At 43.1% G+C, this 26,049-nt stretch overlaps 1 protein-coding gene across 1 annotated transcript in view; it reads left to right on the forward strand.

The window, feature by feature from the left end:
- The window catches only part of LOC124035723 (cingulin-like protein 1), a 43,283-nt gene extending 17,234 nt beyond the window's left edge, over positions 1–26,049 (forward strand). The window contains exons 9-19 of the mRNA XM_046349335.1: positions 4,456–4,662; positions 7,171–7,275; positions 7,835–7,987; positions 8,125–8,295; positions 9,775–9,936; positions 20,575–20,664; positions 22,850–22,933; positions 23,192–23,316; positions 23,647–23,755; positions 23,859–24,022; positions 24,415–26,049. Of these exons, the coding sequence (XP_046205291.1) occupies positions 4,456–4,662; positions 7,171–7,275; positions 7,835–7,987; positions 8,125–8,295; positions 9,775–9,936; positions 20,575–20,664; positions 22,850–22,933; positions 23,192–23,316; positions 23,647–23,755; positions 23,859–24,022; positions 24,415–24,556 (1,512 nt within the window). The 3' untranslated portion in view covers positions 24,557–26,049. The remainder of the gene's footprint in view (positions 1–4,455; positions 4,663–7,170; positions 7,276–7,834; positions 7,988–8,124; positions 8,296–9,774; positions 9,937–20,574; positions 20,665–22,849; positions 22,934–23,191; positions 23,317–23,646; positions 23,756–23,858; positions 24,023–24,414) is intronic.

Genomic DNA, 26,049 nt, shown 5'->3' on the forward strand with positions numbered 1-26,049 from the left:
TGCTGGGACATTATAGCAACTTGACAATGTGTCAGCTCAATCAAAGAAGTGTTGCTTTGTACCTTTCCCAAGGTCTTGGTAGAGCAGAGGGAGTTACTTATTTTTGATATACTGCAATCTTGCACTGTGAGTGTTACTGTCTGAAATAGGTATTATTTCTAAAACCGTGTGAATGCTGTATGCCCACAACAGTGCACTCATATAAAAGGTTGAGTTCAGTGTTATGAATGCATGTGATAGTAAACACATAAAATGTGTTATGGGGTGTGCCAGGACTTTTACTTTAATCTCTGTAGTATAGATGACACCAGTTTGTCTGTGATAACCAATCAGAGGGTATGCTACTCACTGACAAGGGCATGAGTACTCCACAATCTTTATTTTCAGGATTTGTTGAAAGATTAACATTTTGATTCAGTTAAAAGTTAGATTATACTATTTTGATGCGTTGTGGAAGTCACAACTTCCGCCGAAGTTGGTGCCTCTCCTTGTTCGGGCGGCGTTCGGCGGTCGACTTTCTAGCCGCCACCGATCTACGTTTCTTCCACCGATCTACGTTTCTTTTTCCATTTGTTTTGTCTTGATTTAACACACCTGGTTTCCATTACGTTATAATTTATTCCCTATTTAACCCTCTGGTTCCCACATGGTTTGGTATGTGTTTGTTCTTTTTGAAGTAGTCGCTCTGTTGTGTCGAGCTGGAATATTTTTCCCTGTATGGTATTTGTTTGTGATTTTCCAAGTAAAGTACGTTGTTACTGAGTTCTGTGTCCTGCGCCTGACTCCGTCCTACCTGCTGCACACTGACTCTTGACAGTGGATCTAGAATGGATTAACACTCTTGTCATTTTAAAAAGGGATATGTATGTGCCTATAAATGTGAATAGAGTGGGGCTCTGCTGGATGTGGGATTACCCCTCCATTGCGTGTTCCCTGGGCTCAGCAGGGGTTTGTGTGTGTTCCCAGCAACCTGAGAGCACCCTGTAAAAGCTCAGACCTCGCACACTGGGCCATGCATACTTCACTGCATTGTTAGTGTCACTCTTTTTACTGGCCGCACAATGGTAGTTAATGTCTGACTATAGACACACAGTTTAAGAGTACACAAGAGAGCCCTTGAAATTAAACTCTCCAATTGTTAATTTTAAGGCTTTGTAAAAGTCTGAGCGAGTAAAAAATGGCAAACACAAGGAACAATGATCACCAAGGCACCCTGTGAATTTCCACCACGCATGGGTCTTTCTCCCCCTCACCCTCTGAGTGGTAGTGCCCAGACTGGACACTCAAAGAACCCAGGAGGGGAAACGGGACAGTGAAAGAGGGGGTGAGGGGATGTTTGTATGAGAAAAAAAACGGAGAACTCAATGAGTCTACATTTTCTTTATGCTCCCCTCCCCCTCAACCTGCCCTCTACCCACAGCCACAGTTGATTAGTTTGAATACAGAGATGATACTACAATCTTCACATATTCTAGCTAAGTAGGCGAAGTGACCTGTAAAACAGTGAGGTTTTTCACGAGCTTCTACCCCCTGCTGTCCTTGGATTCTGTACAGTCATAGACAGGTGAAAGATGTTTGGGATATGCCCAATGTTTCGAAAAATAGAACACTGCCTTCATTTACACATTTTAAGCACTTTTTTGTGTGAGAATATCCTGGTCTGGGATGTAGGTAATTCCAGTGACACCTGCATATCAGTCAGTCAGTCTGTACTTGTGCCCCAGCTGACCCATGCAGGGATAAGGGTGTCGGGGAGAGGAACAGGCCCAACAGACCTCAGTGGGTCCTGGAGGTGGGGTGGTTAATGATCTGTCTTCTATGCTCTCCCCTCCACTGGGTGACCTTAACCCCTCGCCTACCACCCTCCGCTCAAACACTGGAACACCAAGCCTCAGTGACCAATGAGGGTCCTCCAACTCACCCAGTGGTGAGGGGATGATTGAGGGGGCGAGGTGGTTGGACTTTGGACTCTTTCAGCTCTGTGTACAGATAATGAGTCACTAAGGGACCATAGTACAGTGGTTCTAATGACAGAAGAGGGGATTCAAACACTTTCCCAAGCACTAAGTCAGATTCCTTTTAAGACACCCATTTAGTAAGACATCTGTATCTAACTAAACCTATGACTGATAATCACAGGACTTGTAATTGAAGTAGTTTCATGACATTAGCTGTCTGCTATTTATCATGCTGTTTCGTTAGTGAATGTTTTTTCACTCTCCACTGGGTGAGTCAGTGTTGGTGCTCACCTGGAGCACTGTGTGTGTGTGTGTGTGTGTGTGTGTGTGTGTGTGTGTGTGTGTGTGTGTGTGTGTGTGTGTGTGTGTGTGTGTGTGTGTGTGTGTGTGTGTGTGTGTGTGTGTGTGTGTGTGTGTGTGTGTGTGTGTGTGTGTGTGTGTGTGTGTGTGTGTGTGTGTGTGTCTGTCTGTCTGTGAGAGAAACAGATGCATCTGTGTGCGTGCGTCAGGTGTGAGCGGAGTATGTGACGGGTATCTGCGTCAGGTGTGTGCAGTGTGTGTAGGCATAGGCTTTTCCTGGACCTGTCCAGTGAGAGGTGCCTGTCTGCCTGCCTGCTTGTCCAGGCGAGGCTAAGGGGAATTGAACCACAGTGTGTTAATCTGCACCATTTGCCTCTAATCCCCCTGGGAGCAGACATTCCTCATCATAATGAACCTGCTAAGTCCCTCCCTGCCTGCATACTGTATAACATGAATGGGGAGAAAACTGATAGCCTACATTATAAACTGGATGGTTTGAGCCCTGAATGCTGATTGGCTGTAAGCCGTGGTATATCAGACCGTAAACCACGGGTATGACAAAACATGTATTTTTACTGTTCTAATTACGTTGGTAACCAGACCCCATCACCTCCCTGATTACCTTCTCTATATATGTCACTCCCTTTGGTTCCTTCCCCAGGTGTCATTGTTTCTGTTTCATGTCTGTGAGTTGTTTGTGTTTCTTGTTTTGTATTATATTTTCATTTATTTATTATTTATTAAATTTATTCACTCCCTGAACTTGCTTCCCGACTCTCAGCGCACATCGTTACAATAGCAATAAGGAACCTCAGAGGTTTGTGATATATATATATGAAAATAAGAATTTGTTCTTAACTGACTTGCCTAGTTAAATAAAGGTAAAATAAAATAATTTAATAAATATTGCCAATAAACCATAACTAAGGGCTGTATCCAGGCACTCTGCATTGCCCCGTGCATAAGAACAGCCCTTAGCCGTGGTATATTGGCCATATACCAAACTCCCTCGTGCCTTATTGCTTAAATATAAAACGTGTTTACATAATCATATTTAGTCAATTAAATATAGGCCTAGTACTGTAATGAGAATGGCCAGGAGCCATGTAATCCAACCAGGAAAAACTCTAGGCCTTGTGTATAACTTACCTAGGTCTTCTAGTTTTTCCTGGTTAGGGAAAACTCCTGGCCCTTTGTATCAGTAGTCAACTCCATATGAACGTCAGTTCCTGGTTGTTTCTGTGGACCAGTGCAGCACGGGTATTCCTCACTTTAGTAAACAGAACAAGAAACTGTCAAACCTGTCATCTGGCATTCTGTCAAGCATTGCCTCATTTCCAGATATTCTTGTTTTTGAACAAATATTTGGGAGCCTGGCTGCTACAATATCTTCTTAAACGGTCACTTTCAGGATATAAAGTAAATCCCTCTCTGACAGCGTCATCACAGCAAAACCTGCTATCTGTTTTTCTATTCAAAACTTAATGCGGGCCGAGATAGAGTGCTGTGTGTTGTTGTCAGCTAAGAGGTTACATGAAGACAGAATTCAGGCATTGACTGCTCTCCCTTAGGACAGCAGCAGCCCAGACAGGCTAGCCAGGGCAGGCTCTCCATTGATAAAACTGGGCAGAGGCAAAGCACACAGGGACCTCCTTTCACACAGTCCTGCCACAGCAGCCAAGTTCATACAAAGACAGGCTGCCACCAACAGTGGGTCATCTAATTATGGAATTTGGTCCTGTTTAGTGACAAGCGTTGAACAAGCCAGAGCCATGAGGCTTAAGCAGCAGCCCCACAACTGTACAACTCTGGCAGATAAAGCCAATGAGACATTGATGTTGGTCATGCTCAGGGGACTCAGAATGAAGTGGGCGGATTTACTGGACTGGACCATTCACCTCAATCTCCCCAGCCTTTTGCGGGTGACATGCTGTCTTTGTGTGGGCCAAGCTACAGCAGAAGAGGCAGTTCAATGGGAGGTGAATGGAGGCTTAGAGTTATTGTCATGCATCCACCTCTTAAATCCCCCTGAGCTTGTCATGAAGGAGCTGTGAAGGAATTTGAGTTGCCTTGCAAATAAGACCGTAGACTTTTATTTTTAACCAGTTATCAAGCCAGTATTGTGTCCTTTTCTATGCAACGTTGCATCTTTCTACCCTGTATTTACTTTGTACTGACCCTTCTGTCTGCTCTCCAGAGCAGTGCTGCAGTGGGCAAGGAGAAGGCTGAAGTGGAGGCAGCCAAGGGGGCAGTGGAGGGCCAGGCGGGACGTCTTAGCCAGGAGGCCGAGAAGCTGAGAAAGCGGGCACAGGAGCTGGAGAACGAAGTGGCCAAACTCAACCGTATCATTGATGATGCCAAGCTACAGGAGAGCAAGCTGGGGGACAGAGTCGGCCGGCTTGAGGTGAGGAACAGAGAAACCTAATGTACTGTAACTACTGTAGCAACGGTCATAGAAATTGTTGAAATGTTTTTTAAACAATTTGAAGATAATTGCAACTGTTGGACAGTGGATGAAGATACTCCAAACTTTTAGAATATGTATAATCCATCACATGAATTACAGCGCATTAAACATTTACTGGCATGGACAAAGGGATTTTGGTGGGAATTCAGGTATTCAATTCATTGTCAAATAAAGAAAGAAAAACATAAATCCACTCATACTGTATATACATTATCTTATTGTATCAGTTTTTGTAGATGTATACAGTTGAAGTCAGAAGTTTACATACATTTAGGTTTTAGTCATTAAAACTCATTTTTCAACCACTCCACAAATTTCTTGTTAACAAACTATAGTTTTGGCAAGTCGGTTAGGACATCTACTTTGTGCATGACACAAGTAATTTTTCCAACAATTGTTTACAGACAGATTATTCCACCTATAAGGTTTATCCTTGGGAGCAATTTCCAAATGCCTGAAGATGAAATGTTCATTTGTACAAACAATAGTACACAAGTATAAACACCATGGGACCACGCAGCCGTCATACCGCTCAGGAAGGAGACGCGTTCTGTCTCCTGGAGATGAACGTACTTTGGTGCAAAAGTGCAAATCAATCCCAGAACAACAGCATAGGACCATGTGAAGATGCTGGAGGAAACAGGTACAAAAGTATCTATATCCACAGTAAAAACAAGTCCTATATCGACATAACCTGAAAGGCCGCTCAGCAAGGAAGAAGCCACTGCTCCAAAACGACCATAAAAAAAGCCAGATTACAGTTTGCAACTGCACATGGGGACAAAGATCGTACTTTTTAGAGAAATATCCTCTGGTCTGATGAAACAAAAATAGAACTGTTTGGCCATAATGACCATCGTTATGTTTGGAGGAAAAAGGGGGAGTCTTGCAAGCCGAAGAACACCCTCCCAACCGTGAAGCACGGGTGTGGCAGCATCATGTTGTGGGGGTGCTTTGCTGCAGGTGGGACTGGTGCACTTCATAAAATAGATGGCCTCATGAGAAAGGAAAATGATGTGGATATATTGAAGCAACATCTCAAGACATCAGCCAGGAAGTTAAAGTTTGGTCACGAATGGGTCTTCCAAATGGAAAATGACCCCAAGCATACTTCAAAGTTGTGTCAAAAGGGCTTAAGGACAACAAAGTCAAGCTATTGGATTGGCCATCACAAAGCCCTGACCTCAATCCTATAGAACATTTGTGGGCAGAACTGAAAAAGCGTGTGCAAGCAAGGAGGCCTACAAACCTGATTCAGTTACACCAGCTCTGTCAGGAGGAATGGGACAGAATTCATCCCACTTATTGTGGGAAGTTTGTGGAAGGCTACCTGAAATGTTTGACCCAAGTTAAACAATTTAAAGGCAATCCTACCAAATACTAATTGAGTGTATGTAAACTTCTGACCCACTGGGAATGTGATGAAAGAAATAAAAGCTGAAAGAAATAATTATCTCCAATATTATTCTGACATTTCACATTCTTAAAATAAAGTGGTGATCCAAACTGACCTAAAACAGGGGATTTTTACTAGGATTAAATGTCAGGAATTGTGAAAAACAGAGTTTAAATGTATTTGGCTAAGGTGTATGTAAACTTCTGTCTTCAACTGTGTGTATATATATATATTTTATGTGCCTCATTTGCATAAACACACAGGGTGTATTTGCATATATGGATACATTAACATAACAGGACTTCAACTACCAAATTCTTTCTCTGTCTACCCTACCCTCACTCTCATGCGCTGTCTAGACTGCCTCATTAATTACTGTTGTTGTCAAGTTCTCTTGCATAATTAAACAAGTGTATCAATAGCAGGATATCCTTGGATTAAAAATCAACACACTTTGCTCTAGATTAAACATATCGAAAGATACTTTACATTGTTTATGAGATCAGAGATAATATCACTATAATCATTGCAGTGCATGTAATTTGTAAAAATTTCAACTGTATTCAATTCTTTCTTTCTTCTCTTTCTTGTGATGTAAGTGTCGAGGCGGTGCGTTAAATCCCTGATGAAGCTTTAGCATTATTATAGATTCAACTGAAAGACATTGTATTCCATTGACCCCATTTCAGCCGTTACCGGGGTGTTTGACAGGTCATTACAAGCATTTCCGCAGTCGTAATGTTAACAAATAAAAAAGACAGGCACAAGCAAAGTATGAAACAGTCGCAGGAGTAAAATGAAAGCAATCAATTCATGTAAGATTTAAGTTACAAGTGTATTTTGCGTTCCTCAAACACAGGAAATAGATGGCTGAAAAAGACAGATCCTCGAGTGTAACATGAGCTGCTAGTTATATAAAGGAGAGCCACTGTAAACTGCACAGGAGTGTCAATCAGATTGACAGTAATAAAACGTTTCACATTGAAGATCAGATCTGTTACCTATTGTCTTATGCTGGTGTATGTTAATGTGTATGTGTGAGCTCACAGAGAGAGAAGAGGCAGCTGGAAGAGTCTTTGGAAGAAATCAAGGAGCAGGAGGAGGAGATGTCACGTGCCAACCGTGCTCTGACCACACGGTTAGAGGATGTACAGGTAAGATTGACCAGGCTTTGACCACACGGTTAGAGGATGTACAGGTAAGATTGACCAGGCTTTGACCACATGGTTAGAGGATGTACAGGTAAGATTGACCAGGCTTTGACCACATGGTTAGAGGATGTACAGCTAAGATTGACCGGGCTTTGACCACACGGTTAGAGGATGTACAGGTAAGATTGACCAGGCTTTGACCACATGGTTAGAGGATGTACAGCTAAGATTGACCAGGCTTTGACCACATGGTTAGAGGATGTACAGCTAAGATTGACCAGGCTTTGACCACATGGTTAGAGGATGTATAGCTAAGATTGACCAGGCTTTGACCACATGGTTAGAGGATGTACAGCTAAGATTGACCAGGCTTTGACCACATGGTTAGAGGATGTACAGCTAAGATTGACCAGGCTTTGACCACATGGTTAGAGGATGTACAGCTAAGATTGACCAAGCTTTGACCACAAGCTCGGGAGAATTTACTGGTGAGAATAATAAAGCATAAGTGCTGGTCCTCCTTACCATTCTGACCCATCTTTCTAAACTCTTTCTGTTACAGAGGAACTTGACCAAGCTGAACCATGACCACAGAGAGCTGGAGGAGAGGCTGAAGGAGGAGAGGAGTCAAAAAGAACAGTTCAAGAACACTAAGAATGAGATAGAGGACGAGAGGAGTCTGCTGGACCGCACAGTGGAGAAACTACAGAGGGAGGTGAGTGGACCAACTAAAGGCCTTCGGACATCCTTGTTTTAGTCAATCAAATATCACACCACATGTATGTGTCAATGTGTGCATGCATGTCTGTTTGTTAGCAAGGCTAACTATACCTTCTCCCTCTCTCCCTGTAGATGAGTGAGATCGTGGAGGCCTCTCAGTCGTCCACCCAGGAGCTGCAGGAGCAGATAGACGTGTACAAGGAGAAGAACCGTCGGGAGCTGGCTGAGCTTCAGAGGCAGCTGAGGGAACGGGGTGTGGATCTGGACAAGTCCCGTCTGGCTGCTAAGTCCCTGCAGGAGGAGGTGGGTTGGCCAGTGCTCCCCATGACAATGGAGGATGAGCCATTGTCCTGACTCAGTGTGTTGTAAACCCCCACTCAGGGTCTGTACAGTGAGGTCATGGCTTTGGAATGCGTGTCCTCTCCCCTCTTATACTTCCCCTTTGCCCTGAACTGGACCAGAAGGTCACAGCTGTAGATGCCTGGTGGCCTGGTGGTATTACAGGGTTAAAGAGGTTAGATAATGTATATTTTCATAGATATCTGTGGTTTAGAGTTGGAGCTGTGGAGGGTGGTAAAAAAATCTGAGTCATTGTTTTTCTATTGGTGAAGCATCAGAATGTTTTAGCAATCTAGAACTTCAGACACTAGGATGAATTTATGAACCTCTTTTAATTGAACAATATCAAATTATTAGCTGTGACTATCTTACATTACATCCATTGTTCTCATACATTAAGGGAGTTGTAGCTAGGTAGGCTTATGACATTTGGATTGAGCCTCTGTTAAGTTCTTCATGGCATTTTGCCTCATTCAGGAATTCTCCAGCTAATATTTTTCCAATTACTGTGGTTCATTTTCACAATCTAACTATAACTCCTTAGTAGCTGTGATCTGCACCACATAATGTTGTTATAACCCCGGGCCACTGCTCATTGGGTGTGGTTTAACCTACTAAACACTTTGGAATCTTTGGAATGTTTTTGTTGAATATGGGATAAGCATTGTTTATTTGATCTAATAATGTCCTCCCTCATTGTGTGTCTGAGTTACTAACCCCTGCAGAATGTCATTAAAGAAAACCTGGCTATTTCCTACAGTAGGTTAAAGACAGGTGGCCAGACTCAGTCCAACACAGTTCAAACACCATTGGAATTGTGAGCCATAACATGCTCATTTCTTCCATAGAAATGTGTCCGTTTTACAGAAGAGAGAGGACTTGCTGCTAATGGTTCATCTTTGTGTTGTAGTCTACCCAGTGTAATGTATATGCACAGATGGGATAGGCTGATGTATCTTTGTCCAGCTGGTCTACAGGAAGAGGGGGATGTAGTGTCATTGTTGTGAGAGCAGGAATGACTGACCCCACATCCTCCTCCCGACTGACATACTCCTCTATAGCCTGGTGATGAGGTCACTGTTTCATCTGCTTCAGATCTCCAGTCTGTCCCAACCCCCGACATCCATCTTATAAGCATGCACATTGAGACATGCTAAAGACAAATGTATTTTCTTCTTTCATTTTCTTCACTCACCAGGCTAGTGTTTGTGAAAGTTTCTCTTAAGTCACTATTGTTAAAGGAACAGATGGCATCTTGTGGCCACTGCTGAAATTGCATTGCTAAAGCAGACATGACAGGTATGGATGTTACTGTAACAGTATGACACATACGTGTGGTTTATTGTTCGCTGTGGTGTACTGGTAAATGAGTAGGAGGCATTCACAAAACTTGTTTTCCATTTCCATTCTGTTTTAAAAGTATGTGTGGTGTGTGTCCTGCAGCTGAGCCATGTGGAAGAAGACCTGAGGCAGTGTAAGAGGGAGAGGGATGATTCGGTGCTCAAGGAGAAGGCCCTGGAGCAGAAAGTCTATGACCTGGAGGTGGAGGCAGAGACCAAAGCCCACTCCAAGGATGACAAAATCCGACAGATCAAACTCATGGAGGTATATCTTAATTATTAATTTCACATTGTCTCTAAACTATACATGTGTTCATGGAGACTTTTTGGGCTGTATTAATTGGTTATCTTTGAGTCTTCAGTCAGTCTATGCTAGTCCTTCCATTTAGTCTGTTTGTTTGTACTCCAGTCCTGAGAAAGGAACAGTTCCCAGCTAGCACATAACGTTCTGAGAACCATATGTTTCTTAGAGCTTGGTGAGAGCAGCGTTGTCCTATGGTTATTTTGCATACAACAACTTTCTGGGAATGGTGCAAGATAGTTACTTGGTTTTAGAACATTCCTGGCATATTTAAGGAATTTGACAAAATAAATTTTTCTTGGGATTTCATTACTTGAACAGAATGTTTCCTAAAAGTTCAAACATGGTTACATTCAATAAAAATGTTTGTAATGTTCTAGGAGCATTCTCCAACTGGTTTGACATTGGGCATGTTCTTAAATAGTTCAAAGAACATTAAGAGACAAATTCTGTGGAAATGGCAGTACTTGTTGAGTGGACTAATTCCATGGATAGAGAACATAAGATTGTAGTTTGAGAGATAAGGAGCATGTTATTATGCACATCTGGTTAAAATGGTGTTCACGTGTTCAGTGTGTGATATATGGATCTGATTGGATGCGCCAACTTTAATTGGCAGGCCCTCATTGGTTGTTGGCCAGGGTATTCAAGTGTGCTACCTTTGAGCGGGTGCAGATGGACTCAGCTTGGAACCGGCTATGTTGTATCCGCTGTCATGTTAGAAATAAACCATCTTCATGATGTTAATATTTTATACTGTCAAGTTTCTCTTTGCAATAACTAAAAATAATCTGCTTCCTTTAACCGGGGATGCAAGTTTTTGTCTGAAGGAGAACAAGAGCGAGCAAGAAAGTGCAAGCGCCGTCGAGACAGTCTGTGTAGAAAAGCTAGCACCGATGATGTTCGGCAAGGCCGAGGATTTTCACTGAGGAAAGTGTCGAACAGATTTGAAGTTAATGGGCTCAAGTACGAGGATAAGTCAAAAGCCATTTTTCTTATTGTTGGCAGAAAGTCTCACAATTTGTTAATGGACTTGTGCTCCACAGAAACCAAAAAAAAAAAAAAAAAAAAAAAGATTGTCGGTCACACTGTTGAAAAATCACTACGTACCGAGGACAAATTTAATTACTGAAAGATGAAAGTTCCAGTCAAGGAGTCAACTCAAGGGAGAGTCTATTAGTGAGTACTTGGCTAGTTTAAGAAAAGCATTAGCCACATGTACATTTGGTCAGTTTGAGTCATTACGTGATAGATGTGTGCAGTGTTTAAAGTGCAGAGCTGAGAAACCGTTTACTAAACATAGATCACACAAAATACTTTTGATTTAAAGAAAGTGCACAGCAGTTCTCACAAAATACCTTTAAAGCAAAATGCAGTCATGATGAAAAACAGGTAAACCATGTTACCATTGCGCGGGAGAAGGGCACAAGCCAAATGAGTGCCGCTACAAGGGTTGAGTGTCGGGAGTGCAAGAAGAACACATAGCCAGGGCATGTCGGGAGTGCAAGAAGAACACATAGCCAGGGCATGTCGGGAGTGCAAGAAGAACACATAGCCAGGGCCTATCGGGAGTGCAAGAAGAACACATAGCCAGGGCCTGTCGGGAGTGCAAGAAGAACACATAGCCAGGGCCTGTCGGGAGTGCAAGAAGAACACATAGCCAGGGCATGTCGGGAGTGCAAGAAGAACACATAGCCAGGGCATGTCGGGAGTGTAAGAAGAACACATAGCCAGGGCATGTCGGGAGTGCAAGAAGAACACATAGCCAGGGCATGTCGGGAGTGCAAGAAGAACACATAGCCAGGGCATGTCGGGAGTGCAAGAAGAACACATAGCCAGGGCATGTCGGGAGTGCAAGAAGAACACATAGCCAGGGCATGTCGGGAGTGCAAGAAGAACACATAGCCAGGACATGTCACATAGCCAGGGCAGTGCAAGAAGAACACATAGCCAGGGCATGTCGGGAGTGCAAGAAGAACACATAGCCAGGGCATGTCGGGAGTGCAAGAAGAACACATAGCCAGGGCATGTCGGGAGTGCAAGAAGAACACATAGCCAGGGCCTGTCGGGAGTGCAAGAAGAACACATAGCCAGGGCCTGTCGGGAGTGCAAGAACACATAGCCAGGGCCTATCGGGAGTGCAAGAAGAACACATAGCCAGGACATGTCGGGAGTGCAAGAAGAACACATAGCCAGGGCCTGTCGGGAGTGCAAGAAGAACACATAGCCAGGGCCTGTCGGGAGTGCAAGAAGAACACATAGCCAGGGCCTGTCGGGAGTGCAAGAAGAACACATAGCCAGGGCCTGTCGGGAGTGCAAGAAGAACACATAGCCAGGGCATGTCGGGAGTGCAAGAAGAACACATAGCCAGGGCATGTCGGGAGTGCAAGAAGAACACATAGCCAGGGCTTGTCGGGAGTGCAAGAAGAACACATAGCCAGGGCCTGTCGGGAGTGCAAGAACACATAGCCAGGGCCTATCGGGAGTGCAAGAAGAACACATAGCCAGGACATGTCGGGAGTGCAAGAAGAACACATAGCCAGGGCCTATCGGGAGTGCAGAAAGAACACATAGCCAGGGCCTGTTGGGAGTGTCAAGTGAGAAAAAACAATGACGAAGCAAACAAAATGGAACAAGCACCTGGATGCTACGGAGAGGCCTCCTTACTTCGACTGCAGGAAGACTAGAGGCGCAACGATGATCAGCACCAGGGCAACGAACACCAGCGAGAGAGAGGCAAGAACGTCATTGCAACAGAGATGAGCATTACATCTCACATGAGCCAGACATCTGATAAAGGGACATCGGCTGTTTGCCACTGACTGAGTTGGGTAACGTAAAAGGAATTGAACTGTTTGCATTAAATACAGGTAAAGACATTACTAAACCGTACTGTGTAAGAGTGTCTGCTAAATGACTTAAATGTAAATGTAAATGTAAATGTGAGACCCAAAACGGAAGTTGATACAGGTGCAGCAGTTTCTGTGATAGAGGTTGTATAACCGCAGGTTCAAGAGGGTGAAATCGAGTCCTGCTGTTACATACACCTTTGAGGGAACGTAACACCAGACTACAACTCAACTCCCTGTGGAGTGGGGAAAAAAGGTACGTGATTGTAGGTGCGGGTAAGGATGAGAGGCAGAGAATATTACCGTTTACAAGGAATTTATTCTTCCTTCACACGGTAAGGTGGGGAAAAGGGGCTGGACGGAACCAAAGAAAAGTTAAAGTTCCCTCTCCTACCTTACCTGCCTACCCACTGGTTACCTATTCTTAGCACCACCTGGCGCACTAACCAAAATACAGCGGGGTGGTCCGCCCAGGTCTTACCTAGTGTGCAGAGAGAGTAAATACTAGGGGTATATGTATGCCTGCAGGCCTCTTGCCTAAAAACTACCAAGGTGCCTTCCCCTTACCCCCCTGGGAACAAATGAACAGAATAATTCAAACGTATTGAACAATTTCAATAAACCAAAAACACTAGGTACTATGGTATACACATATACCTCTACAGGAACAGCTCAAAACCACTTTCAACAAATTTACCAGACCAACACAAGACATCTCTCTCCTAACACAAGGAACACTGGCTTTTAAAGCTGCAGAAGGAGTCGGTAATTGCAGTCAGCTGTTTCCCCTGACGAGAGGGCGGGGTCAGAGCTCCAATTAGTGATGAGCCGACATATCAGCTGCTTTGGAATCCAGGAAGCCAACCTGAAATGCACACACGTACAAACACATACAGTTGAAGTCGGAAGTTTACATACACCTTAGCCAAATACATTTTAACTCAGTTTCACAATTCCTGACATTTAATCCTAGTAAAAATTCCCTGTTTTAGGTCAGTTAGGATCACCACTTTATTTAAGAATGTGAAAAGTCAGAATAATAGTAAATAACTTTCTATTTCAGCTTTTATTTCTTTCATAGCATTCCCAGTGGGTCAGAAGTTTACATACACTCAGTTAGTATTTGGTAGCATTGCCTTTACATTGTTTACCTTTTGTCAAACCTTTCAGGTAGCCTTCCACAAGCTGCCCACAATAAGTTGGGTGAATTTTGTCCCATTCCTCCTGACAGAGCTGGTGTAACTGAGTCAGGTTTGTAAATCCTCCTTGCTCACACACACTTTTTCAGTTCTGCCCACAAATGTTCTATAGGATTGAGGTCAGGGCTTTGTGATGGCCACTCCAATAGCTTGACTTTGGTGTCCTTAAGCCATTTCGACACAACTTTGGAAGTATGCTTGGGGTCATTGTCCATTTGGAAGACCCATTTTCGACTTCCTGACTGATGTCTTGAGATTTTGCTTCAATATATCCACATCATTTTCCTTTCTCATGAGGCCATCTATTTTGTGAAGTGCACCAGTCCCTCCTGCAGCAAAGCACCCCCTCAACATGATCCTACCACCCCCGTGCTTCACGGTTGGGATTGTGTTCCTTGGCTTGCAAGCCTCCCTCTTTTTCCTCCAAACATAACGATGGTCATTATGGCCAAACAGTTCTATTTTTGTTTCATCAGACCAGAGGACATTTCTCCAAAAAGTATGATCTTTGTCCCCATGTGCAGTTGCAAACTGTAGTCTGGCTTTTTTATGGCGGTTTTGGAGCAGTGGCTTCTTCCTTACTTAGCGGCCTTTCAGGTTGTCGATATAGGACTTGTTTTACTGTGGATATAGATACTTTTGTACCTGTTTCCTCCAGCATCTTCACAAGGTCCTTTGCTGTTTTTCTGCGATTCTGGGATTGATTCGCACTCTCTAGGAGACAGAACGCGTCTCCTTCCTGATCGGTATGACGGCTGCGTGGTCCCATGGTGTTTATACTTGTGTACTATTGTTTGTACAGATGAACATGGTACCTTCAGGCGTTTGGAAACTGCTCCCAAGGATTAACCAGACTTGTGGAGGTCTTGGCTGTTTTCATTTGATTTTCCCATGATGTCAAGCAAAGAGGCACTGAGTTTGAAGGTAGGCCTTGAAATACATCCACAGGTACAGCTCCAATTGACTCAAATTATGTCAATTAGCCTATCAGAAGCTTCTAAAGCCATGGCATCATTTTATGGAATTTTACAAGCTGTTTAAAGGCACAGTCAACTTAGTGTATGTAAACCTCTGACCCACTGGAATTGTGATACAGTGAATTATAAGTGAAATTATCTGTCTGTTAACAATTGTTGGAAAAATTACTTGTGTCATGCACAAGTAGATGTCCTAACTGACATGCCAAAACTATAGTGTGTTAACAAGAAATTTGTGGAGTTGTTGAAAAACGAGTTTTAATGACTCCAACCTAAGTGTGTGTAAACTTATGACTTCAACTGTACAAACACACAACAACACGGAAACTGGGGAACATAACACCTGCAAACTTTGTGTTTAAAAACGTACAGTAAAGAGTCACAAGTTCTAAAAGGGAAAATCTCTGCATTTATAGAAGCTGTTGAAAAACAGCTTGTCAAATTGGAGTCAGAAGAGGTCCTTACTCTAGTTAACTACAGTGAATGGGCTGCTCCAGTTGTGTGTGTATACCGAAAACAGAAAATACAGATAACTATCAATCCGTGGCTGGAAGTAGATCAGTATCCGTTACCAAAAACGCAGGACTCGTTCACCAAGCTGACAGGGTGAGAAGTTCACAAAGCTGGATTTGTCACAGGCATACCATCCAGGACAACTAGAGGAGAGCTCTAAACACAATCTCACCATGAATATGCATAAGGGGTTGTTTAAGGTCAACAGGCTTCCTTATGGTGTTGCCTGTGCTCGAGCTATTTTTCAGAAAATAATGGATCTGATCCTACAAGGTATAAATGGGGTAATCTACTATCTTGATGATATACTTATCACAGGGCGTAACACAGTAGAGCACATGAGAAATCTTGAAGAAGTGCTAAAAAGACTGAAATCTGAAGGTTAAAAGAGATGTTATTTCTTCCAGAACAGCATAGCCTATCTAGGTCATGTGACAGATGCAGAGGGGATGCACCCCATGAAACAGAAAACTGAAGCTATTAGGCTCCCATTCCTACAAACACCACTGAGCTCAGGTCTTTTCTTTTGTTACTTAGCTATTATGGAAAATGAATTCAAAATCTGTCTACCATAGTTAAGGCTGTGACCGCTCTACTGCAGAAAGGTGTTAAATGGGAATGGTCACAGAAAAGCCAAAGTACTTTTGAGGAAGCTAAGAGACATCTAAACTCAGCAAAAAAAACGAAACGTCCCTTTTTCAGGACCCTGTCTTTCAAAGATAATTAGTAAAAATCCCAAAAACTTCACAGATCTTCATTGTAAAGGGTTTAAACACTGTTTTCCATGCTTGTTCATTGAACCATAAAAAATGTATGAACATGCGCCTGTGGAACGGTCATTAAGACACTAACAGCTTACAGACGGTAGGCAATTAAGTTTACAGTTATGAAAACTTTGGACACTGAAGAGGCCTTTCTAAACACACCAAAAGAAAGACGCCCAGGGTCCGTGTTCATCTGCGTAAATATGCCTTAGGCATACTGCAAGGAGGCATGAGGACTGCAGATGTGGCCAGGGCAATACATTGCAATGTCTGTACTGTGAGATGCCTAAGACGGCGCTAATGGGAGACAGGATGGACAGCTGATCGTCCTCGCAGCAGTGGCAGACCACGTGTAACCACACCGGCACAGAATCGGTACATCCGAACATCACACCTGCGGGACAGGTACAGGATGGCAACAACAGCTGCCCGAGTTACACCAGGAACGCACAATCACTCCATCAGTGCTCAGACTGTCTGCAATAGGCTGAGAGAGGCTGGACTGAGAGCTTGTAGGCCTGTTGTAAGGCAGGTCCTCACCAGACATCACCGGCAACAACATTGCCTATGGGCACAAACCCACCGTCACTGGACCAGACAGGACTGTCAAAAAGTGTTCTTCACTGATGAGTCGCGGTTTTGTCTCACCAGGGGTGATGGTCGGATTCGCGTTTATTGTCGAAGGAATGAGCATTACACCAATGCCTGTACTCTGGAGTGGGATCGATTTGGAGGTGGAGGGTCCGTCATGGTCTGGGGCGGTGTCACAGCATCATCTGACTGAGCTTGTTGTCATTGCAGGGAATCTGAACACTGTGCATTACAGGGAAGACATCCTCCTCCCTTGTGTGGTACCCTTCCTGCAGGCTCATTCTGACATGACCCTCCAGCATGACAATGCCACCAGCCATACTGCTCGTTCTGTGCGTGATTTCCTGCAAGTCAGGAATATCAGTGTTCTGCCATGGCCAGCGAAGAGCCCGGATCTCAATCCCATTGAGCACGTCTGGGACCTGTTGGATCGGAGGGTGAGGGTGAGGGCCATTCCAACCAGAAATGTCCGGGAACTTGCATGTGCCTTGGTGGAAGGGTGGGTTAACATCTCACAGCAAGAACTGGCATATATGGTACAGTCCATGAGGAGATGCACTGCAGTACTTAATGCAGCTGGTGGCCACACCAGATACTGACGGTTACTTTTGATTTTGACCTCCCCTTTGTTCAGGGACACATTATTCAATTTCTGTTAGTTACATGTCTGTGGAACTTGTTCAGTTTATGTCTCAGTTGTTGAATCGTGTTATGTTTTGCCTCTAGGATGCTTCCCAAACAGAAAGGAACTATTCTCAAATAGAGAAAGTAGCACTAGGACTGGTGTTTGGAGTTTCATGAAATTTCATGAGTATATGTATGGTAGGAAAAGTACCATGCTGACAGACCATAAGCCTCTTCTTATGATTCTTGGTCCTAAGACAGGTCCCAACACTTGCAGCAGCTAGAATGCAGCGATGGTCTTTTATTTTAGAAACATGGCAGCATGGCAATGCAGATGCGTTGTCCAGACTCCCACTGGGTGATTGTAGGGGTCCTACACCAAATCCAGTGTATAGAGTGAAAATGGTTAAGCAGTATGTAATGTCAGGTTGGCCAAACCATGACCAGACGAAGTCTTTAAACCTTATGTCAAAAGAAAGTTTGAACTTACCATTGAGAATGATTGTATTCTTTGGGGTTTCAGGGTGGTGATTCCACAAAGCCTGCAAAGCGGACTATTGGCAGAACTACATGAGTAATTGGGGTGTAGTTAAGATGAAATCCTTAGCTAGAAGTCTTCTCTGGTGGCCCACTCTTGATGAAAATATTGAAACTGAAGTACGTCTCTGTGACATATGCAAGCAGAAGTGTAGCATGCCTGCAAAATTGCCAGTACATGGCAATGGGCATCAGGTCAATGGGAGAGAATTCACTTAGACCTTGCAGAAGACCACAAGCAATTGGTTTTGATCGTTATGGATGCTTATGCTAGATGGCCAGAAATTGTACACATGCAGAGTACTACTTCAGCTAAAACTGTTGAGGTACTCAGAAATCTGTTTGCTTCCTATGGTCTGCCCCAGGAAGTAGTCACAGATAATGGCCCACAATTCACTTCCTGTGAAATGAAAACATACTTAAAATTGAATGGTATCAAGCATACCACGCCACCTGCATATCACACAGCTTCAAATGGGTTAGCTGAAAGGCTAGTGCAAAATCTTAAGAAGTCACTAGCTAAGAACAGAGCAGTAGGTGGTATGACGTTACAGTATTATGTTGCTAACTTCCTATATGGCTACCACAACACACCACATACTAGAACACGCAAAACGCCAGCAGAGCTGTCCTTAAAGAGACAGGTTCGTACACGGCTGTCCCTGATTAAACCATAGTTCTCGCCGAGTGAACAGACTGAGGGGCCAGTGTCAGATCCTTCTCTGTTGTTCAAGAGGTCTTGGTAAAGAATTACAGGGGAGGAGAAATATGGTTGAATGGTGTGATAAGGTTCTGGTTATTGCTACATACATGGTTAATGTTGAGGGTAACTGTGTGAAAAGACGTGAATCAGATTTTGAACATCAAGCCAAGGAGACAAGGTGATGCTCTTGCACAGGGAGATGGTTCTCTTTATGTAGGAGGATTTTGGAACTATGATGTTGATGACATTGATATGGACAATGAGATGGACAATGCGATCAATATGCCTCAGAGCACAGCTGCTGAAACAGTTGAGATGCGCCTTGGTGGAAGCCTCAGAATGTTCTGAGACCCTGTCCGTAACACAGAAGCTGGACTTGTAAAAGGACTACTGGGAATCATTTTATTTTATTTTTTAACAAAGAAATATGTAACAACTTGTTTTGACGAATCCTTGAATGTTAACGCAGTAAATTGGTTATGTACTTAGGAGTTGTTAAAATAAACATTGTTAAAGTTAAAATAAGAGAGTTGTCACGGCTTTCGTCGGAAGAACAGGAGTCATTGGACCAAAATGCAGCGGGGTACGTGTTCATCTTTATTAGCTTAACTGACTGAACACGGAATACAATATAACACAAACATGGCCAAAACAGTTCTGCAATGTGCAACCAACACTAAACAGAAAATAACCACCCACAACTAACAGTGGGAAAACAGGCTACCTAAGTATGGTTCTCAATCAGAGACAACGAAAGACAGCTGTCCCTGATTGAGAACCATACCCGGCCAAAACATAGAAATACAAAACCTAGACATACAAACATAGAATACCCACCCACATCACACCCTGACCAAACAAAAAATAGAAACATATAAAGCAATCTACGGTCAGGGCGTGACAAGAGTAAGGTTCTCAACTAGTTGAAGTTACAGGGGAGGATCTGTAGTGTGTGAGAGATGTGCATAATAACATGCTGCTTCTGGTTAAAATGGTATGCACATGTTCAGGGCGTGATATTGGAAGAATGTATCTGATTGGATGCGCATAGCTTAATTGGCAGGCCCTCATTGAACTGGCTATGTTGTATCTGTTGTCATGTTGGAAATAAACCGTTTCCATGATGTTAATGCTTTATACTGTCGAGTTTCTCTTTGCAATAACTAAAAAGAACCTACTTCCTTTAACTGGGGATGCAACAATTTATACGTTCGAATCTCACTGATGCCGTGTCACTATTAAAGATAAATGTGGTTGCATGATTAATGTCTAAGGAAATTCATTTGTGTGTCCTATCTGTGCTAAAGAGTTAAAGCAAAATAAGATGTTATTAAAAGTCTTATTAAATGATTCAGCGAACATTTTTATGAAATTATTTAAAAACCTCCAAATAACCTATAAATTCTGTTCTCAGACCGTTAATAAAACCTCCCAGGAAAAAATTCAAGGAACCAGAATAAAACATTCTCAGAACCTCCCTGCAACCAAAAAAATGCACGTTCCCAGAAAAGGCAACATTTTTACTTCTGTTCTCAAAACGTTTAAATAAAACGTTCAGTTTTATCGGTCAGGAAAAGTATTGCTTCCCATAACCAATGTGAAATCAAAAACATACAATCCCACAACTTCCAAGGAACCAAATGTGCTAGCTGGGATCTTTCCTGAGTTTGTTATAGACACAAGTCATGTGTACTGCAGGCCTCTGGTGTTGACTGTGGTGTGATGGCAAACACGGCAGAAGGAAATCTAAAGCTGCCATTCAGAAAAGCAACCCCATGTTTACAGCAAGGTCAAATAATAATGTCATTGGTATTACCATGTCAATGTTGATGCTGTGTACTGCAGGACAGGATCAATCAGCTGGAGCTGGATCTGGATGAGGAAAAGCAAAGTGGAGACCTGCTGATTGTCAGGATAGACCGAGGCAGAGAACAGGTGAGTCCCTGACCACTCTAACTGACCTCCAGTCAGTGGGGCATTCTAACATTCATTAACCATGGTTCACCAATTTGTCTCTTACTCTATTTTGACCGGGAGTCACACTCCTAAACTTCATGAACTTCATTATCATCTGCAAAAGACAGAAAGCATTTCAAGTACAGTCTTTCCAGAGCAGCTTGGCATAATGTGACTTAATCTAAGCTTACACCCCGTATCAGTTCTTTGTGCTTGTCTGCCATCCCTTCCCGCCATCGACAGCTCAAATACCCACACACACAGACCTACACACCAAGCCATTCTTCATTGCGTGTGTGTGTGGAACAGCCACCCAAAAATCCCACTATCCCAGTTAATTTGTGTTCTGGAGAGAGCAGAGGGGATCTTGTAAGAGGATCTTGCATAATCGTTCAGTTTGGCAGGCTGCCTGCTCGGTGTAAAAGCACCAATCCAATTCTCATGCATCAGTCACAAAATACCCCTTTTAATGCACCACCTCAGCCAAAATATGCACACTGCCAAATGTATCAAGTTTACGGCAATGGAGTTCACTTAGCTGTGACTGCGTCTCAGGGACAAATCCATTTCTTGTGGCTGATCATAGTTCTCACATCTTGAGGGAGTCAGACCTAAACACTGCAGCTTTCCTTCCCCTCTGATAAACCTGCTGATGTTGCCATTATAAACTAGTACATGCTTCCTGGAGAAAGAGTTGTTGTCAGAAAGCGTTGCTAACTCAGATCAGGAGACTGTTGGACTGGTGCTCTTTCATGAGGAAGTGACATTGTTCCAGATACAATTCATGTACAGGACAAGCTTTTTCTTCTAGGATGTGTTTGTATTATTCAACACGTGCTAAGTGCATTTACCTCCAAGGATCTAGCCTGTTGCAATACCTCTGCAATTCACTGTGCTCTCATTGATTTACATACTGCCAATGCAATCATGATGCATTCTTCATGTCTAACAAAGATAGGGCCATTTATTTTACAGTCAGGCTCATTGTGCCGCTATGGTAAGATTAAAGGGCTAAGTCTGCACAGTCCTCCAACATTGAAATGGATGAAAATGTAAAGAACTGAACTAAGTATGAGAGGCCTAAAGGAATGAACAAGTACTTACATCTCCTTAAAGGCAAGAAACTCCTGGCACAGACAAAAGAGTAGCACTAGACAAAGTGGCATTACCGCAACACTGGGCCAAGGTGAGTTGCCAAGGCAACAGTGGAGTGGTGTACAGTCCTAGTGAAGTGGATGAGGTTAGGGTAGGAGGATGTGGTGGTGGTGGTCAGGGGGAGAGGGGGACGGAGAGAGTGGGGTCTCCATGGCCATGATGGCTTGGAGTGAGGGAGGGGGCAGGGGCGGCAGGAAGAACACCTGCGTCTCTCCTGGCACCAGGTGCTCTTCTCCTGTCTAAATGAGAGTAATCTCTCCTCTCTCCTCCCACCGTCTCTCACAAAGCAGATTAGTTTCTGCTGTATGTTCCAGTCTGCTGAATCAGCTCCCTCAAGCACTGAACTGGGCACACCAGTTATGTGGCCCATCGTTCATCAGAGCAGCCCACCTTCACACACTAATTGGCATAAAATATCACCCATACTAAGCTTCCCTTGCAAAAACAATTGTTGATTAGTTGTCTTTTTTCCATCCACATCTGTATTCCCTTCTCTTGAACTAGTCTGTCTGTCTCTCCCGCTCTCTCTCACTCTCTCATGCTCTCTTTCTCTCTGAGACAATTAAGTAGTTTGACAGTTTGAGTTTGTAACTTTGAGTCAAAGGTTGTTTATTTTTCTCAGTTTCTAATCTTTCACAGAAATAGTCAAGCTTAAAAGCTAACATTTACATTTTTCTCTGTCTGGCTTTTGGAAGAAGTTCAACTCCCTGAGGAATTGAGAGGTGTCAGTGCATTCCCAGCACTAGCTATGATAGGTTAATCTAAATATGAGTCTATCTGAATGTAGATTACTGAGTGCTGACGTGAGATCATGCAACCGAAATAAGAATATCCAAACCCCCAATTAGCTACAGGAAGGCTCCTTCCACCTTGAGTAAGACACTACAACATCTGCACACCTACACATACAGGAAGGGGTCTTCCTACCGACACATGAGCAGCCTCTCATAATAATTGTGTTCTCAGGTTGTGTAACTATTGAGATGAAGGTCTCCGCTCTGATTGACAGGTGGAGCAGATGAGGAATGAACTCCTGCAGGAGAGGGCAGGCAGACAGGACCTGGAATGTGACAAGATGACTCTGGAGAGACAGGTACACACGGCCCTGTTCTTCCCGCTCCTTCTTCCCTTCCTGTCTGGGGGGAAACAACAGCAGTCTATCTGTGAAAAGTCCATTACCAGAACATACCAAAACATGCACTCATCTAATCCATCTCTGTCTTCTATCTGTCCTTCTCTGTCTCCATCTCTATACTCCTGCTCTGAAAATGTTCTTGTTGACCAAAACATTACCTAATAAAGTAGAACTAAGACTGTGTATCAAAGTTGTTTCTCACACTGTTTCTAACAGAATAAGGACCTGAAGAGCAGAATAGCCCATCAGGAGGGCTCACAGAAGTCTAACAAGGAGGGCCTGGTTAGCCAACTGGAGAGCCGGATCCAGGAGCTGGAGGAGAGGCTGGAGGGAGAGGAGCGGTATGGTTAGGGTTGGGGTTGGTTTGGGTTCCTAGGGAGAGGTGGGATTTGGAGGGAGAAGAGAGGTCCTGCTATAGGGACCAGTGCTGCCTACAGACTCATTACAGAAGCTGTCTGGCTCTAATTAGGTCACATTGCACTTAACCTTGGTTCTTTGGGTTGGTTAGTTTAGTTTTACATTCTTTAGGTTATACTGCATACTATGTGTAGATGCATGCAGTATGTGGCATATGGCCAATTACCTTGAGGTTTCCAGAGTGTTTTATGTACTGCTACAGTATGTGACATGTAGCAGATCGGTAGTCTTACCCATGATGCTGTGTTTTCTAGGGACCGTGCCAACCTGCAGCTGGTGAACCGGAGGCTGGAGAGGAAGGTGAAGGAGATGATGATGCAAGTTGATGAAGAGCACCACTCACTGCAGGATCAGAAGGACCAGGTCAGGATGCAACATATACACACACACACACATATTATCTATATATCTATATCACACACACACACAAAAAAAGCTGTTTTAACCCTCGGTGTTCCTCTTGCAGCTGAACCTGCGTCTGAAGGCCCTGAAGAGGCAGATGGACGAGGCGGAGGAGGAGATTGACCGGCTGGAACACGGCAAGAAGAAGCTGCAGAGAGACCTGGATGAACAGCAGGAGGCCAACGAGCAGCTCCAGAGCCAGCTCAAATCCCTGCGCAGCGAGATGAGGTAAAAATGCTAAATACACATGGCTAACAGAAGATGCTAAGAACATGCTCATTCTGCTTTGGCATTTGTTTACCTAGTTAATTATAATGCAGCTCTAGCCAGCTGAAGCTAACAGCACCAAGAGATTCCACAGTGTAAAGCACATGTTTATGAAGTTTCACAGTTGCACACACATTATGTGAACCCACTATAATTGATCTGAACACATTCCCTACCACTGTCCTAGGGTATTAATCACACCTTCCTGAGCAATGTAGTCTAACATGAACATAGTAAAATGCAATGTGTGTAGGCTTTAGCCCACTTTCTCTCAAACTGTAACTATTTCATACTGTGTAAACTACCTCACCCAGCCCTCCACCCAGAATAACACTAGTTTCCCCTCCCTGAAGGCGTAAGACCAACTCTGCTCCTCTGGACGACGATGATGATGAGGATGACATCAGCACGGACGGAGAGACCTACTTCCGCTCTTCATCTGGCTATAAACGCTCCTCTAGTCAAGACAACATCCTGTCAACATACTCTTTGTGAACCAACATAATAAAGAGAATGTCACTAAAACTACACAAGGACCAAGTGGACTGACTCCTATTCAGAGAGACCACTTTCAGGTCACGACGTGCTTTTGGAAAACCGGTCAAATAGCATAGTGATGTGTGTTTGCTTTTCCTTTTACAGTACATAGATTGAGAGGGAATGGCTAGATAATAGTTATTGATGAATTGCAATGTCTTGTAAATTATTGATTATAATTTAGCAATAGTTGAATTATCAGCACAATTTCTAAGTTTGTAGATAATCATTGCATGTGTCTTCTTACATCTTATGAATGATCCAGCAAAGAGATGTAAAGGGAATCCAAATATTCACCGTGTAATGCACTGTGAAGGACTGCATTCTGTAACCTCTTATGCCTTATTGAAATGTATCAATGTATTAATCCCACACTAGATTTGATATCTTTAATCAAATATGTTAAGCCGCTTATCAAGTCTGATAGCAACAAATTTCATTTGAAACATTCATTTTTGTATTGTGCATTAGAACATCAATTCAATTTTGTAATGAAGTCAGGCAGAGTGTAAGGCCTTAAATTGATTTGAGTGAAATATTAGCTATTTATTTACTTTTGAATATATGAAGAAATGGCTGAATGAAGGGCAATATGTTTTCAGGGAAATTTGTACGAGGGATTCTTCTTTATATAGATGCTTTTTAGTATATTTTTAAAACCTGAATAAGGAATAGTAATCCATCCATAATGTTAGCGTGGTCTACAGAACACATCTCGGTTTTATCACTTCTGTTTTCAGGTTTACGACTCCTGACTTATTGCAGTATTCAACCCTGCCTTTATTAAAATAAGATGCAGTAGAACTTTTATAAAGACTGGTTAGATCACCGTTCTCAAATCAAGGTTCTACTGTGTATTTTTAGTTGGGCTTTTCCACTAACTACTGGGACTGCTCTGTTACTCCTGAGATTATTGTTTAAATCGTCAATAATCCATTTTTTTGCATTATAGTAACAAACACATTCCTTACTTTTGTTTAAAAGTGATTCATCTCTGTATTTCATAGAAATATGACTTTTACCAGAAACATGTTACAATGTGAGAAGAAGCTATGTTTATGGTATATCCTCCAAGAACTAAACAGTGTTAATATTGGACATACGAGTCAATCTACTGTAAAATTAACATTTATTTTTGTGTCGCCTACCTTTGTATTTGCTATGTGCACCTGTGGGAGCATATTAATATGCTATATGACCATACAGTCAGTACCTGTTATAAGCATCTGTTGTGCCTATATATTATCTGTTGGAGGGGACTGTCCTCTGTTATGCAAGTTTATATGATGAGGGACTTTCTACAGGTGAGCTGTATTGACAATCGATCTGTTTAGCTACACTGTGATGATTTGCACTGTCCGAGGGATTATTTCTGAAGGTTTCCAAGGCTGTTGCCATATGGAATGAAGAAGAGGTCTCTGGCTGTGTGCCTCCTCCAGGCGTTTTGGAGT

Source organism: Oncorhynchus gorbuscha, linkage group LG05 (assembly GCF_021184085.1).
Source record: "Oncorhynchus gorbuscha isolate QuinsamMale2020 ecotype Even-year linkage group LG05, OgorEven_v1.0, whole genome shotgun sequence".
Lineage (NCBI taxonomy): Eukaryota > Metazoa > Chordata > Actinopteri > Salmoniformes > Salmonidae > Oncorhynchus > Oncorhynchus gorbuscha.